This window comes from Hylobates moloch, unplaced genomic scaffold, assembly GCF_009828535.3.
Source record: "Hylobates moloch isolate HMO894 unplaced genomic scaffold, HMol_V3 SCAFFOLD_17, whole genome shotgun sequence".
Lineage (NCBI taxonomy): Eukaryota > Metazoa > Chordata > Mammalia > Primates > Hylobatidae > Hylobates > Hylobates moloch.
In genome coordinates this window covers 69,740,274-69,758,646 of record NW_026652292.1, presented here as the reverse complement: position 1 = coordinate 69,758,646, position 18,373 = coordinate 69,740,274, and the positions used below count along the sequence as shown (strand labels likewise).

The window sequence follows — 18,373 nt, the reverse complement described above, 5'->3', positions numbered from 1 at the left end:
AGGACACATTCTCATACAGAGAGTACCCAACTAACAATAGTTCAATTTATGATTTCTCAACTTTCTGATAATGGAAAGCTATATGCATTCAGTTAAAGTTATACTTCGAATTTTGAATTTTGAACTTTCCCAGGCTAGTGATACGTGGTAGGACACTCTCTTGCAGTGGCAGCGAGCCATAGCTCCCAGTCAGCCATGCAATCAAGAGGGCAAACAACGCATATTCTACAGTGTATTAAAAGCATTTTCAACTTACAATGTTTTCAGTTTACCATGGGTTTATTGGGATGTGACCCCCATCGTGTATGTGGAGGGGCATCTAGTACTAGGAAATCCAGAATAATTGTTTGCTATCCTGATTTATCTGGATGGTGGAGCTCCCTATACATGACTAGGGAGGTAGGGAATTACAACTTTTGTCTACAGTGGCTTAAAGCCACAGCAGTAAAAGATGTGAAATTTAAATTAGAGGGCATTGCTCTTCTTCTAAGCAAATAAATCTTCTTGGTCAGGTCTTTGCTCTGTGGCTCACAGAACAGACAGTGGAGGATCAAGCTGCAATTGGGTGTTTCAGGAAAAGTATGAATGCCCTTAAAAACTGGCTTCCCCACTCTTTCCTGGCAGCCACATAACAGATAATACTGGAGTGTTAAAACCACACACACACACACACACACACACACACACACACATTTAAAAAATGTTTCCATGTTGAGTCTAGCCAAAAGTAGCCTGAGGTTGCATCCCAGTTCTGCTTCTACCCTGCTACAGCACATCTGGCAGACTCTCAACTTCTCAGGACCTCGGTCTCATCTATAAATTAGGGAGTGTGTTGGGTCACCTACTGGTTACTAGAAAAGTCTGATTCCAGGCTGTGCCCTAACAGCTTGTGGGGCTGAGCTCTTAGGAGATGGTCTCCCCCACGCTAACTAGGTCTGGTTAGATACTGCAACCTAGCTTTGAGGATGTTCCCAGAGACCTGGGGAGGCTTCCAGAATTGAACTGTATCCTCCTTGGTCTCAAATTTCTATCACTTTACCTGAATAGAAAACCTTAAACTCTGCTTCAAACAGTATTCTCTCTTGAATTTCAGTCTAATCATAGCTTAACAATATTTAAGATTGTAATAATATTTAGGACTATTGAAGAGCACCCTGGGTATCAGTTCTTCATCTCTCCCACTTATCATCCAGTATTGTCGGTGAAGCATGAAGCCTGGTATCTGGTTCATAGCAGAAGCTCAATAAATATTAACCACAGCTGCAACCAGAAATACACAGAAGTACACCAGAAATACACAGAAGAACACAAAAGAGCAGGCTAAAACACACTTCATGTTTTAATGTTCTGCGGTTTACTCCTCATAGCCTTTTCACTTTGACTTCAAGATAAGTTATCTTAAGGCAAGAACCACCACCACCACCACCACCACCACCAACACCACCACCAACACCAACACCACCACAACCACCAACACCACCACCACCACTGCCAACACCAACACCACCACAACCACCACCAACACCACCACCCACCACCAACACCAACACCACCACCACCACCACCACCACCACCACCACCAACAACAACAACAACAAGAGAATGACAGGTGATAAAACAAATGCATGGCCCAGGAAATGTGTATTAAGCACTGTTCATAGCCATTCTAGCCTATGGATAATATTCTGTCATGTCACAGGGAGGACTCAGAAGTAATAAATACATGTTTTCCAAAAGCTTCAAAGTATTTTATGTCTATAAACTATTAACTGGGTTGTAACTCTGGGAGTCAGTCCAGGCCCACCAGGATCATATATGTTATGTATCTGAAATAAGTGGAAAAGATATCTAAGGTTCTCAATTTTAGTTAATTACCATTTTACCAGCCCATAGTATATTTCCTTTATAGGTCCTGATCTGCAGTCCAAATATGATTTGCACCCCAAAACAATTGCATGTTTCTGCTCTCTCCAAAACCCGCTAAACACATAGGGCTACAAATCATTTTTAGCAAAAAAAAAAAAAAAAAAAAAAATTGCTGGAGTAGTTTATTAAGCATGTTTTAAGAAGTTCTGGGAACACCAGAGACTAAATTTTAACTTATTCTGGCTGAATTAAAAAAACAAAAAAAGAACTTTAATAATAACACAGGAGGCACTGAAGAGAAAAAGAGAATCTTTGAATTATCTTTTACCTAAAAAGTACTATAATTCAGTTACTAAAAATTGGGCAAAAAGCAAAGGTATGCAGCAACCACAGTCGATCATTCATACACTTTTGCCCAGCCTTCACTGTTACTTAATTTGGGGCTGGAAGAGACCTTGGATCTCTTCAATATTGCGAACGTAATATATGTGATCTCTTCAACATTGCAGTCACATAATATATGTGATCTTGGTGGGCCTGGAATGACTCCCAGAGTTACGACCCAGTTAATATGTTACAGACATAAAATACTTTGAAGCTCTTGAAAAACAAAAAGATCTTGTTCAATATTGCAAACGCACTGACGCACAAGGGATCTGGGCTGCAGGGATGCCTGGCATTATCTGGGGCCATGTGAGCACTGGAATCCCAGATTTCCAATTCTCCCTCCAGAGGTGCACGTGTTGCCTCCTTATGGATGTCACCACAACACCCTCCATCTTAACACTCTTCAGGGTACTAAGTCCCATCTGGGGTGGTCCAGGTAACACGCGCTCTTGCTATAACGGGGTCTGAATCCCAACTCCACCACTTCCCAGCTACCCAATTGCTATGGACTGAAGTATGTCTCCCCCAGATTCGTATGTTGAAGCCCTAACCACTGATGTGAAGTTTAGGGAGGTAACTAAGGTTAAATAAGGTCATAAGGGTGGGTCCCTAATCCAACAGAACTGATGTTCTTACAAGAAGAGGAAGGCACATCAGAGATGAGTGTCCCAGACAGGAAATGAGACTGGAATGATGGACAGGGGCCAGGTGTGCAAGGAAGAAAGGAGTAGGGGAGGGAGGGAAGGAGAAAGGAAGGAAGGAGGAAAGAAGGGAAGGGGGAAAGAAAGAGGGGGGGGAGGGAGGGTGGAAGGAAAGAAAGAAGGAATGGAGAAGCCACGTGGAAAAAGCCAGGACAGGAAGGCAGGAGGCAATGGTCTCTGAGGTCATATCCCTCTTCTGGGCCTCCGTTTCCTTGCCTGGAAAGAAAATGGTTGGTAATGAAGAGAACAGATGTCTAGAGAACTCTAAGCCATCAACAACAGAGGACGTTGTTCGTGATGTTATTGTCGATGTTGAGAATGTTGTTGTTGGCTGGACCCTTTGCAGGGTCAAGGAGAAAGGGAAGGAAAGGCCTTTCAATTAGTTAGGACTCATCTTAACAACTCCTGGCCTGTTTCCGCACATTTGTCTCAGTTGTTGAACTATAAGGCATGCCAAAAGGAACGGGAATAATTTTCCAATTTCCACGCAATTCTCTTCTTTATGGACTATGTTCTCAGGGATGCTAGCTCATGAAAGTAAAATTCATATTGGCAAAATGAGTGTTTTACATAGATGCAATTGTCCTCTCTATCAAGTACCTAGCAAGGATATTTTTCTCAACATTGGGAAGGGCCTAGGAGGTCTTTTTTCATTACAGTGGAGCATGCAGTTTATTAAAATCAGTGTATCTGTCACTTATACGATTGACCATGGAGGCTTAAGATATATATGTATATTTCTTGCTTCTAAGTTTCTCTTTCAGGAAGGAAAAAGGAATCAATTTCCCTCTGATTGACCTACACATCTATAGGTTCCTCGTCTTCTGTATCAGGGTCAACAAACTTTTTCTATAAAAGGCCAGATAGATGGTAAATATTTTAGGCTTTGTGGGTTATACTATCTCTCTTCCAACGACTCAACTCTGTCATCATAGCACGAAAACGGCCACAGATGATATCTAAACAAATGCATATGGCTGTGTTCCAATAAAACTGTGTTTAAAAAACAGGTGCTGGGCCCCTAACAAATTCTGCCCCTATCATCTGAAATGGCAACAGCTTTGGCACAAGCTTCAATAAAGAGCACCACCAAGCTATTGCAACACAGTGTCTTGATCTGAACTGTCCGCATGGCCATGGATGGTGGCTCTCCCCAAGCCAGCTCTCAGGGAACAAGAAAAGAGTGAGCGAGCCTGCCAAGCCCAGGGACTCCTGGATGGAACTTTCTTTGGTCATTTTTACCCGCTGCTTACCTGTCGCCATGGACTTAATCTCATCAAGAACAGGGATGATGTTTGGTCTCAGCCGGTCAAGAATTCCGCCTCCTAGCACTGAATTGATACCTACATGCAAATAAGCACAAGGATGGTGAGGGTGGCCTCTGCTCATCTCTCCACCCCTCCCTCATTCTCACCACACTGCCTCAGCCCCTCCTGCTGCAAAACCCATTTGCATCCTGGACCCTGTCTAGGGGTCAACTCGTGTATGGAGATTTCTCTTCAGGGTCTCCACACCAACTGTTCCCCAGTGAAAAACTAATCACTACAGACTCACAGACCTGGTATTTACTTATACCAGGAGCATGGTGTTACCATCTTGACCTGTGTGTAACTCCCTGTGTATCTAATCTCTCCGGCTAGACCGGAGTTCGCACCCGGACTGCACTCTGGTGGGGGCTGTTGTGAGCATTATGGGATGCTTAGAGGCACCCCTGGCTTTGACACACTAGATGTTGGTAGCACTGTCCCCACCCCACCTTCACCTCATTGTGACAACCCAAAATGTCTCCAGATGTCACCAAATGTGCCAAACATCACCCCCCGGTTGAGAAGCACTAAGCTAAACCTTGGCGTGCAGGGTTGAGCCCTCTCCATCCAGCCATTTCTGAAGCCACTGGTTTCTCTGAGGAGCTGGCTGTGTCTGCGCAGGGCACCTGGCAGGAAAACAATCTTTCCCTCATGAAGGAAATGGAGAATGAGCGCTTGTGACTGCAAGAATGCTAAAGCTTTCCAGTAAGTGTAAAATGAAAAAACAAAAGGTCCTGCTGCCTGTGAAACAGATGCCTTCGATGAGGGCTAGATTCTAATCGCTGAGTAACAAATGCCACGTTGGCAATAAGGCTAGGGAGTCATCTTTCTGTCTTCCCCCAACTTTCACGTACATCATTTCTTAGTCCATGTTTTATGGGAGATGAGTCAAAACAAAGAAAAAAAATGTGAAGCAACTTTAAATTTTACTCACTGTTCAGATCTATGAACGCCTTGTCCTTGGTAGTGTTGTACTGGGACAATATATATTTGATTTGCTGAAAAAAGAACATTCTGTGAATCCTCCCCTTCTAAGGTCCAAAGGCAAAAAAAGGGCAAAAAGAGATTTAATATACAAAAGTTTTCCTGAATCGGGACATTTTCAGGTAACCAGCAAGTTCCTAGAAACTTTTCTACTTTCTGACAAGTTGGAACCCATGAGCATCACACATTTAGGCTGCTTCCTGCCCAGACACTTTTTAAAACGATGCTCTGAATAGGTAATTCATCAACATACTTCTGGAACACAGAAGAAAGGGGACCTCCTCTCCCATCCCCACCCTTCAACCATCCCATTGCCCTTCTCTAAAGACAATTTGTGTGTCCGTGAGTATGTGTACATGTGTATATGTGAGTGTGTGTGTGTGTGTGTGTGTGATAAACAGAGACTGTGCGTGTGTGTCCTTCCCAAGGAATTGGACATACCTATACAGACATTAGCAAATGGATGTTTATAAAGCTGGATGGTTTCATTACAAGAGTAACTTTGTGCAAGTGATGGAAAGTTAACTATACTGCCAAAAAGAAAGGATAATAAGGCCCAAAAACTTTTCTTTTTAAAAAAAATCATAAGAGCCTTAAAAGTGTTAAGTCCTTCTATAATACGTACTGTAATGTGAAGTTATATCTTAATAAAATAAAAACACCAGTTCTGAAATTCGGCTTTCGTACTCTTGAAAATCACTTTCCGGGACTTTATTCATCCAGGACATTAAGAGATAACACCAGTCTATGCTGATTCACTGTGTTTCTAGAAGGTTTGAATGAGATTCCAAATATACACAGGAACTCCAAAAAAACAAAATTATAAAGCATCGCGGTACATAGAGATGATGGTTTTTACCTCTGGAGTTTCATTCAAGAGAGTTCGCAAGTCCTTGAAATTGCTGTCTGCCAGTTTCCGACTCCTTTTGATCCGGGTTCTTACCTGGTGATTTGCCACAAAACCATAGAAGATGCCAACGCTGCAGGAAAAGGCAGAGAGAAGAAAGAGCATTTACTGCGTGCTCCATGGTTCTTTGTCCAGGTCCAGAGCAGGAGTCAGGGAGGAGCCCGCAGAAAGACTGGCCTTTCCTCTCCCACTGCCCTCTCCTACCACATCCTTCCCACCGCCATCCCACAGTCAAACCACCACCCACGCAGGGGCTACAAAACAGGACTCAGTCCTCTCAGAGGAGGCAAATTTCCATTCTGTTCAAAATGACTCTCGTCCATGGAACAATGTTCACAACAAATTGTGGAGGAAATAGGTGCAAAAAGGTTATAAGGCAGCATGCATGGTCCAGCCCATTCCTGTCCTCATGGGAATGTGTGTACACACCTTCTTGTGTGAACATATGCATGTGTGTGAACACACACACACACACACACACTTCTGCTCCCTGACTCCCCAAAGAAGGCTATAGAAAAAAACATCAAAATGATGAGTACTTGGGGCTTCTAAGGTTTTTGGTTTCTCTAATTGTCTGTTAGTGCCTGTATTGTCCAGGTTGAAAGAAACATGAGTTACTTTAGCTTTAAAATGCTTTGTGAGAAGCCACATAGAACAGAGCACCTATGTATTATTTCATCTACAGAAAGTGCAAAAACAAGTGAAACGGTGGTGCTGGAAGTCAGTGGTTAGGCCCAGAGCAGGGGTGGAATGGCAGAGTACTCTGTTCATGGGTGGATTCACTTCATGGACACTTATGCATATGTACTTGTGAAAAAGACACTTTCCTCCATGGGAAATATACTTCAAAAAAAGCTGCAAAAAACGCCATATGAAAGGCATCTTACAGGAAAGCCTTCTCTATGTGAAACAAACCAAAACGTCTTTTTTCAAGCCATCTAAAATGTCTAATGTAATAATTTTAAGGGCTCTTACTGTTGACTAGTTACTAATAATCCTTTGACTTAAAATAATTTGACCAATTGGCCTGTTTTTGTGGCAAAGCCTTTGAATATTAAAACGTTAAATTAGAAGGTGCTAATTGCCAAGGTTCTGTTGAATTTGGCCACTAGATGGCAGTAAGGAAATACATAAACATAGACGAACCTTTTTTTTTTTTTTTTTTTTTACCTGCAGAAGCAAGTAACAAATTGTAATCATCCAGTGGAAGATGTAGATATGGTTTTAGAACTAAGTTTTGCAAATAATAGGCTAAATTTAAAAACATATCAGATGCAGAGAATCAATACATTGCCTCTTCAGCAAAAGCAATGTCTTGAGGCTTTATTTGTGCATATAATTACGGGTAGGATGCCTAAACATCCCATTTTTTGCACCTAAAATCCCATGTCCCCAGGAAACTTCTCCATCCTGGGTAAATGGGGACAGTTATTCACCCCACTTATAGTATAAATACATTCCAAGGAGCACTGGTTCATTACTGGTTTCAAAACATACTTTTCCATTGCAGTATAACATAGGTCCATTAGGTTTCCCAAAATGCTCCAAAAAAGTCTATATTATATAATGTTGAGGAATATTTCTTATGGTTAACAAGTTTCAGTGTACTGAGTACTAGACTAGGGGCACAAGATTTGGGTTCTGGGTCCTGTCCTGCCACCACCGTACTGTACAAGCTAGAGAAAATCACTTTCTTTCTGTGGACTCCAGTTGGTACCTCCAAACTGAAAAGATCAGTTTAGATCTTTAGGTGTAATTAGATAAATTAGATCCAATCTAATTTAGACTAGATAAGTGCTTCTCAAGCTGTAAAGGAGAGTAGTACTGGATGTACACGTTCTCTAAGATTTTTAAGTTTGGGTTAATTCTGATGGTAATCTTATAAAATAAATATTAACAATATTCTGTCCCATTTGGAATGACCACCTTATAATTTGTCCTAAATTTGCATTGGTATTTTGGGAGTCAACGCACTATAGCAATAAGAGTTATCAAATCAAGCACTCATACCAAAGAGGTCAAATGACTCAAAATAATGATTTTGGAGTTTTGTGAAGAAGAAACACACACACACACACACACACATACACACACACACACACACACACACGTTGAGTCAGCAATGCACCTGGAGCTTGCTACCATGCCAGATTCAAATATTCTAGACCATGACGAGTCAGGATCACCACCCGAACATACCTGATGTTCACAGTGGGGACTCTTGCTTTCTCTTCCCAGCATGTCCAGATTATTTTATTCACTCGTCAGATTCCAGATATAAGAAGTCAAAGTGAACTTGGGAGAAGAGAACCAGTCCAAGTCCACTTTCACTTGACCCTCACTGACCCCTCCACCCATCCCCAAGAGGGAGAAGAACCTCCTTGCCTTGAACTCCCAGAGGCTCTCCCTTTAATTCTGATGGGGTATGTCTCACTTCACACTCTAATTTGTCTTTATTCTGATCTATGTTTAATTTTCCTAAAAAGAGGTGGAAACTACTTCTTTGTTAACTTTGTATAATGCAGTCTTATCTACACTGGGTGCTCCATGAAGGTGAGTTTAGGGGTCGAGCTTTGGTTTCATTTGGTCTATTTAGAAGACTGGCCATATGTCTTATAAGTGTGAGTCAGAAACTGTCTCTGTGCCTTTATTGAATAAATGTACTTACCCACAAGATCATCAGTCAGTGAAATGAATTGCAATACAACATTTCACTACAACACTCGATTTCAATGCTACGTATTTTAGACCCACATTTCTACTAATCAATAATAGATCTAATTAAAATTAAAGCATTGATAATTTTTTTAAAAAACTGTACTAAGCTAGGTGTGGTGGCACACGCCTGTAATCCTAGCTACCTGGGACACCGAGATGGGATAATCACTTGAGCCCAGGAGTTCCAAGTCCAGCATGGGCAATATAGCAAGACCCCATTATTAAAGAGAAAAAGAAAAAAAAACTGTACTAAGCATAATTATAGAGTAGAAGTCAGTGATTTTCAAAGCTGATTTTCAAACTAATGCACAAAGTAAATTTTGTATTTAAATTCTAATGCCTGTGTAAGCAGGCAGAAAGCATTAAGGAAAAATTGGGTAGCATGGGGTCATGGGAGCTGGGAGATCAAAAATGGGCTGGAGGAGCAGCTAAATCTGCAGGTCTCAAAAGCACCACCATGATGGCAGATAAATGTTACCGTATCTTCCCATTATCCACAAAAATCTGGGAATCTGGATTCTTATGTGAAATCTCCCAATTTTTAAATATTAGCAACTAACAAAAAAAATTTAAATACTATGTAGACCAACTGATGGTCTCCATTTGCAATCTCAAATTTAAGCCTTCTATTCAAACACAAATAGAGAACAAAGAAATTATGCTTTGAGGTATTGATTTAGACACTACCTGTTGTTCGATGTATTTTTTGAGCAAAAAAAAAGTATGTGAATAAATAGTTTTATTTGAACAACCTCCAATTATTAGAATATAAGGATACTAAGAGACATTTGCCTAACACGAAAAGGAAATCATATTTCAGTGAATATCAGTTCTCTGGCATTTGACATAAATGCCTTTAAACAATCTAAAACATATGCTTTTAAGCAGTACAACAAAATCTCTTGGAATTGTTAGCAGAAGATAGGAATTTTTATTTTTATGGCCTTACATCTTCTATATTTTATTGTGGAAAAATCAATTTTCTTACATATACACTTACAAGTAAATAAGCTTTTTACAGAGTAAGGCTAAACCTTACTTTTAAACCTTTACTTTAAAACTTGTAACTATATCGTTCTTACCAATTTCTACTGATTTAATAAAATTAGCCAAAGAAAGTCAAACAAATGCTTTCAGTCTATAACTGATCTCTTATTAAAAAACAAAAAAATTACATTTAAACTGTAAGTAACCAGACCTCATTCACATGAAGAAAGTTTCATGATTTTCAGGACTGCTATATCTAGCTCAATCTTTTTTCCACAACCTTGCATGCCTCCCATTCAGGAATTGGCAATCACGTCCTAGTATAAAATGAACTTTGAAAATAGCCAGCTTCCTGAAAATGACTGGAATTCAATTCACCATGGGAATTGTTAGCAAGACTGGCTTATTATACTCAGAAACTTAGAAACATACAGAGGAAGTCAAGGCATGGTTTTTTTTTTCTTCCATAACCTTTACGAGAAATGCAGCGGTGACAAGCAAAAAGAAAGAAAGGAGAAGAAACTTGGCTTTTTCTGGAGTAAGACACATCTGCTTAACAGTCTACAGTGAGAGGTGGAAATTCGATCTTGTGCTGATGGTCAAACAGACTGCATAAACATATGTCAGTGTGTACGGAATTCTCACATTCCACAGCTGCTTCTGGGACGCTCAGAGAAAGAACATGCCCACGTAGATTGCACATCTGCTAGGGCATCTTTCTCCTTAACACCTATGTCTTCCCTTCACCCCCTAAAGAAAAGATTTACATTTTTTAAAATAAAAAAGGATGCTCAAAACTAACTTGAAAACCAACTGCGTTTAATTGTAACATTTTGAGCCACAAAATGAAATTGAGTCCAATAAAAGGCAGGTGGACTGCTCTGGGTTTCTGAAAGAATTTTTTAAAAATTATATGCAAAGATTCTTTCTCAAAAGTGTCCCATCTCCGCTGAAGTCAATGTCAGCTAGAGGCCCTGCATTAAAGAAGAGAGTCCACTCTCCTATCTTTCCCTCCACTTGCTTTCTTTCCCTTTCTGCCTTCCAATTTTGTTGACATTCTTTTCCTTCTTATTTTTATCTAATCTTCTGATTTTGTTGACATTCTTCTCCTGTCTAGCTACTCATAATAGAGAAATCTTAACTTTCCCCAGGTCTTTAATTCTCCTGGCTAGCTTGGATTACTTGCAAACAATATGTAGGTATTATGCAACTCATGATGTTTAAGGTATTTGCAAACCAGTGGGGGTTTCAAAAGGAAGCCATCAAAATAGTTACCGGAAATCAAAAAGTTCAAGGCAAAGAAGCTTAAATTCTCATCAGAATTTAAAGTGAGAAAAAAAAAATTCACATACTACTCTTATTCAAGCCTATTTATAATTTATATATAAATTCAATGTGCTATATGAAATCAAATTAGTTTTAGTTTTGTCACAATCTCAAACAGTTGATCAATTTTGATTTAATTATATTGAAATCTAAAATTACAATTTTCACATTAATGTTTTACTTGGGTGGGGAAAAAATTGTTTTAACTGAATATGTAGGAGAGTATAGAATCACAGCATGCATTTTTAAAAAGAATTTTCTAAATTAAAATATACTTAGAAAAAAACATTGATTTGATAGGTCTGAGTTCTCAAGAATTAACAAAACGGTAGCTTTCATTTTATATATAAATGGAAGCCAAGTTTATTTTTTACTTTGTAGCTTTATTGTTGATATATTTTGGCATTTTCAACATAATGTAACTAACTCAATCAGCTTAGAGTGAACTGCAATGTGCATAACACATAATTATATGTAATGCAAATAAAAGTTCAATTTTGAAAAAGAAACCCATTGTAGTGGCTAGGCACGGTGGCTCACGCCTGTAATCCTAGCACTTTGGGAGGTTGAGACGGGCAGATCATTTGAGGCCAGGAGTTTGAGACCAGCCTGGCCAACATGGTGAAACCCCGTCTCTACTAAAAATACAAAAATTTGCCGGGCGTGGTGGCGCATGCTTGTAATCCCAGCTACTAGAAAGGCTGAGGCACAAGAATCACTTGAACCCGGGAGGCGGAGGTTGGAGTGAGCCGTGATAGCGCCATTGCACTCCAGCCTGGGTGACACAGCGAGACTCTGTCTCAAAAAAAGAAAGAAACCTAATATATTGGAAACCCATTATTACACATGTAAACACTTATTCAGGTAAATAAATAACTACATTCAATAAAGAATTTTCCTGAAATTATACTATATGTATTGACATCAAGTGAAAATTATTAACTTGTTAAGTAAGTAATCACTCTAACAAGAAGCCCTAAGGGCAATATTTCCAGATGACGCTTTCACATCCGAGTCTCATCTTTGAGGTCCAGGGTGTATGGCGCAGGTAAACATGGCTGTGCAAGTGTCCAGACAAATGCGGCATGTAAGTTTCAGGCTTACAGGGAACACACCAGGGATCCCTGGTGGGTTTGACAGGTTTCAGGGCTGTAACTGAGATTCTTCTGGTAGCTGAAAAGGAGGTAACTACCCCTATAACTAGGAGTCTGTGCATTCCTTAGAGTATATCAAATACAAAGCAGAGAGAGACAGGGACATCTGGAACGACCACTACTGACCTGATCCCAAACTGCCTCTCAAAATCAAATGTGAAAAAAACAGTAAGGATCAAATGATTTTTGGAGACACAGAGAAAGAGACAGACAGTGACAGAAAAATACAGAGAGGCAAGGAGAGACAGAAAAGAGAAAAGGGAAGAAAAGGGAAGAAAAGAAAGAGAGAGAGAGAGAGACAGAGGGAGAGAGAGGTTGACAGGCAGAGATGCCCACATCCCAATGTCATGGAGAAAAAACAAGTAACTCTCAGGCTAACCAACAGTGCATGAAGTCAGCTAACACATTGACTTGGATCCTGTTTACACACATAGCTAGTCAAGGTCGATTATTCCACTATTACCAGCAAAAGTATGTCTTTGCTTAAATAGTCACTGCCCTGGAGTAAGTGGTAATGCATTGGCCTTTGTCTGTTGTGAAGATTTTTTTGTCATTGTTCAAGTTTTAGTTAAGTTAATTCAATAGGTAATACCCGAGCCTGGTACATAATCAAAAGAGACAAAAAGCCCAGCTACAGCAAGAAATGAGTTTCCTTCCTTCCCCTCCACAGCCCTCAATTTCCTTTCCAGAGGCAACCACTGTTGCCAGTTTCTTGTCAACCCTTTCACATCCCATCTGCTCTATAAAAATATGACCAAGTGCTTGTGTCTCCTTCCTGATCTTTTTTTTTTTTTTTTTAACATAGTTACCATGTTCTACACGTGGTCTGCAACCTGCTTTTTTCACTTCATCTGTCATGGTGACTGTTTGGTATCAACAAATCCAGAGCTGCCCAGTCCTCTCCAATGGGTACACTGCATTCCAATGAGTGGTCACCCTAAGCCATACACAACTTATCAGACCCCTGCTGGTGGCCACACTTAAGGGCTTTCCTTCTTGGGTTTGCAGCTAGAACTCCAACTCACAGGACTTACTGTTTTCTGCTAAAATTCCTGAATATCACTTCCTTAGTAAAACTTGAAAAAAATCTGATGGCTACTGAGCACATGTGGTGTTTGGAGAAACAACAAAGAGAATGCTGTTGGCCAACCCTTGCTGCGCCTTCACGTCATGGGCACATTTATTTCTGCTGCTGCATGAAACAGTGGCAGAATGAATGAGGAAATGTGGAACAATAACCAAGCATCATAACAAGGGAACACTGTTGCGGCGCACGTTCTTCAGATGAGCAATCTAATTTGGACTCGAAAAAACGTCATCTTAAAAGCAATGTATTTCTGATCTGCCAGTCAACTGGAAAACTTTTGAAAGCAGCAGACGCTGCAGCAGAAACACCCTAAATCGTGAAGTGTGTCCCAGACTTCAAGAGAGTGTAGCGGATTAACAGCACATAAAAGAAAAATGGGTTTATTATTAGAAAGTCAATTGCATTCTACAATATTTTCAAATTTCCAAATTCAGGGACTGCATCTGTCTGTCAAGATTCCTTTGGACTCAACTAGCAAATCAACTTGCAGATCCATCTCTCTTTTCTGCATGCTGCCTGTCTGCTGTGCTGGGAGGTAAATCCTTTCTGCAGTCCAAGATTTCTCAGGATACCTTCAAGAGGAAAAATACCAAAGGGCTGGCTCATCAGCTCAGCTGGAGCAGCTTCATTACAACGCTAATGTCTGGTGATAATGAGATCCTTTCGAATCACTCTAGACAAGCGCTTGTGTTCTCCCTTTTCTGTTTTGTGAGTTTTTTTTTTTTTCATTGTTGCTATTTTGTTTAGTTTTAAACTCATGGTTTAACCATTAAAATATGAGACACTCTTCATCAGCCTAAAACACAATCAGTTGTTGTCCAAGATTGTACTTGCCTTATTATTATACAAATCACCAACAGGGAGATTGCAAAGCATTTCCTCAGGAAGGGCCCATTTTCCTTCTGTCGCTGGTGCATTTCTCCACCACATTTGTTACAGCAACGACACATACAAAAGAAATACCCCACCAGAGGCATCAGAATAATAAACAGCAGCCCCAGGACACAGCATAGAATAATCCCTGCTTCATAGTAGACAATCTGCAATTCAAACAAAAGAAACGGCACATATTGTAACACAAAACAGTAAGTAGAACATTCCATGGTGTACAAAGTTCTTTTTTTTCTTGAGACAGGGTCTCGCTCTGTTGCCCAGGCTGGAGTGCAGTGGCATGATCTCGGCTCACTGCAACCTCCGCCTCCTGGGTTGAAGCGATTCTTGGGCCTCAGCCTCCCGAGTACTGTATTTTTAGTAGACAGGGTTTCACCATGTTGTCCAGGCTGGTCTTGAACTCCTGGCCTCAAGCAATCTACCTGCCTCAGCCTCCCAAAGTGCTGGGATTACAGGCGTAAGCCACCACAGAGAATTGAGTTATTAAATACATGGCCAAGTGGTTACTGGAAGATGTCTTTCAACCCCTAGGAAGATGTCTAAATGCTAGTTCGAGCTGCAAATGGTTTAATTTTAACCCCAAAGGTATTTTGTTTGTTTTTAAAAGGATCAATAAATCTTGGCAAGAGTACTTGCGTAACAAATAATCTACATATAAGGTGCTTTACACCAGGAAAACTGCACAAACAAATAGAAGTTAAAGATTCAAAGCACTTTGGATTGGCTGGCAAACAATTACTCAAGAATCTGGAATGTATCTTAATTTAGAAAAAAGGCTCAGACTCTAAGTCAGGCACGTTAAACACAGGCCAGTCACAGGGTTCCTCCTCTGATACACTGGAAATAATAATACGTACCTTGTCAAGTCATTGTGAAAATTAGAGATAATGCATGATTAGAAATAATGTGACAAAGGACCAAGCACTGAGTAGACACTTATAAAGGTGCCTCTCATGCCACGCCCAGGAGCCAGATCCACAGTGAAGGACCAACCTTGGCAGTCTGTGTCTCAGACAGTTCCTGAGTTCCTAGGAACAGCACAATTTCTAGATACAATCATGTGACCTAAACATATTTTCATAATCACTGCTGACTTTATTCCGGGATAAACGAAAATTAATGCAACTAGATGATGAAACTTGATGTCATTCCAATTCATGCATGTAGCTGCTTATATTTCTAAAGAATGGCAGAAAATTGCAAGTTGGCAGTTTGCAACTAAATGGACAATCTAGACAGCTGCGAATTCTGAAGCCAAGCTGAGCAAAGGAAAATAAAACACAAGTCTTGTTCCTGGGAGCAAATGTGATGTCTTGGAGGAGAGACCTGCTTTGCATCCCAGCAGCGGGCTTCCAGGTCCCTAAAGTGGATGGTGTCACATTAGCATTAACTTCATAAACATATTGTGAGGGACAAATAACTAAATGATTGAATGTGAAAACAACTAGCCAAGTGCCCAGCACACAGCAGATATTCAATAAATGGTAGTTAACTCTATGAGCAAATGCTCAAGACTAGTAAATCTGGTGCATCTGGCACTTGAATATTATCTACTTCCATATTAAGATTAAATTGCTAAAAAAAAAAAGTGGCTGAATCTTGCTGCGTTCATCAAGTATGTGCTCACGCTTAAGCTAACCCTCATCTCATGTCCACGAAGAGGCATTATTAGGGGACTTAACCCTTCCTCGAGGACCAATATCACTTGTCAGTTAAGAAACCAGCCCAGACATTCCAAACTCTTACTTACGTATTTTTCCATCATTTCTCAGCAAATATTCTAAATTGTTTACTATTTTAAAGAAATGTAAATTCTATCTGAATTCCAGGAGACACTGAACCAAAACCCAGGAGAGAAGACACATTGAAACGTTTTAAATACGCTAATTTTAGCTTTAAATACAAATTGTACATTTGATACACAGCCCTTCTAATGTTACTGACTAAATACCAGGCAGTATCAGGAACAAGATAGGGCATTTCAAGAGTTCACTTCTAGGCTGACTAGATGAAGGCCTGTCACTACTTAAACTGTTTTTTGATACACCAAGATCTTCCAGTGCTTTGTTGATTGTGTTGAAGATCAACATCTAAATATTACAGAGATATCTTTCTTAAAAGAGAAGGTTAAAAGTGATGGTAAAAACAGAAATGAAACGGACCATTTAAAAATCTTCACAGTGAGGATGACAGTGAAGAACAGGAAGGCCTTCAAAGAGCAACTTGAAATAGCAGACAAGGACTTTACCTTTAGACCTAAGATTACAGTTTCTGGCTGTAGAAGTCAACGCAGGTGAGGAATTTTGGCAGAGGCAGCATGCATCAAGAAAACAGACAGAAAAAGTTATGACTGATCAACCATAACCAAGAACATTCATATCCCACAAGGAGGAAATCGGGTGATAGAAGGATAAACACGAGAAAGGAATATAAAACTTGAGTGTGAATTCAAGAGACAGTGTTTTCAGTTGCTTCGAGTTCTGAAATTTACATATGCATTTACATTTGGATTTCCCAAAAGGTTCTTAATCCGTATGCTAATCGGTTACGAAAAGGAGAATTAGAGGGGAAGTTACAAATGCTTAACACACTAACCATGTGATCTTCATAAAATAGAGAATCAGATCTGAGAACTCCAGAACCAATGGCAGCATCTTCCCAAGTGCCCTTTTCTAAAATAAAAATCTGATGGTGTTATTCCCATGCTTAAAGCGATCAACGGATTCCCACCATTTTTATTCCAAACATCTCAATGTTTGATTTTAAATGTCCTTTCATGCGTTTCATGACAAAATAAAATTAGGTGGCTCTATGTCATTTTCTGGATCACTTTTTTGAAATATTCTGGTTCAGGAAATCTAAAAGTTTAGAAACTATTGCCTCAGCTGGCAGATCTTCACAGATCTGAGGGAACACCATTTGTGATGGGAATCACTTTTAAATGAGGCATCCAAAATACTGGGACTGGGGGGCAGTTCAGATATACCTGCCTCTGGGGTCACACAGGGCATTTTAAATGATCCCAGTCTCCCTTTCTTGGGGAAGGGGTACGCAGGCTTGTTACCAACCAGGGCACAAGCTCCCAAGCTCACCAGACATAAAGAAGCACCTCACAGTGTGTGTTAAAGAAAAACACTGACTCCTGGCTCCTCTGCTACAGCACATGAGTTGGAAGATATGGGTAAGACCAGGAATCTGTGTTCCCTGAGCCTGTCAAACAAACGACTTGCCCTGGAGTCATTGGCGTAGGGTCTGCTTCAGGGGGAACCAACTCAACACACTCAGCCTTTATCAGACTAAATCTAGTCAGAAAGCCCTCCTCCAGGTGTGGCCTGGCTCCTTTGGTGCCTTTGTTTAATTAAACTCTTTCTTTGGATGATGGTAGAAAGCATGGTCCAGTTCCACATCTAGAGTAGGATTCAGATCATCCATGTGGGCTCAGTTCTGCATCTTCTCTCCACTGCACCCTCACCCAGAGTTTTTATTCATTTGCAAAGGCAAGGAAAGAGAACAGGAGCCAGGGGTATAAACCAAGGTTATGGGAGCGCCAAATCTAATACCAAGTCAAGCACAAAGACCCTGCCAGGGACGGTGGCAGCCCAGCTCCAGCTCAGACTTGCAGGTTCCTCGAGGCCACCTAAGGGTCCCAGGACCTCGTTCTCCAAGTCCCGGATCCCACTGAAGCACTACCCCTACTCCCATTCCTTGGTTGGCATTCGGGCTGGCTAAGCATGTTATGCTAATTTTGAATATAAATGTAAAAGCAACAGTCATTTGCTTCCCCCCAGAGATGCAGGCCGACATGGCAATCACGTTTGGGAGATATAAATGAAGCCTGTGGCACTGAGCGATGCAAATGCTTTCCACGGTGCTGGGGAAGGCTGTGAGCCCTGGGAACAGCTCAGTTCATCTTCTACACAGTCTTCCCTTGCTGAATGTAAACGGCCTCTAGATAAGGCTTTCCTCTTCAGCTTCCGCATTTACTTTTCTCTTGAGTATAATTTTCTTCAAATTAAGAATATGATGAGGCCATTTGTAACTACCGTATCTGAGGTAAC

General features: G+C 40.6%; 1 protein-coding gene across 10 annotated transcripts in view; it reads right to left on the bottom strand.

The window, feature by feature from the left end:
* PROM1 (prominin 1) overlaps nucleotides 1-18,373 on the bottom strand; it is a 154,784-nt gene that overhangs the window by 50,658 nt on the left and 85,753 nt on the right. For all 10 annotated transcript variants that reach the window (XM_058430231.1, XM_058430234.1, XM_058430235.1 and 7 more), the window contains 4 exons: nucleotides 14,259-14,464; nucleotides 6,105-6,225; nucleotides 5,196-5,259; nucleotides 4,208-4,297 (listed from right to left, as the gene is read on the bottom strand). In XM_058430231.1, coding sequence (XP_058286214.1) covers nucleotides 4,208-4,297; nucleotides 5,196-5,259; nucleotides 6,105-6,225; nucleotides 14,259-14,464 — 481 coding nt within the window. The remainder of the gene's footprint in view (nucleotides 1-4,207; nucleotides 4,298-5,195; nucleotides 5,260-6,104; nucleotides 6,226-14,258; nucleotides 14,465-18,373) is intronic.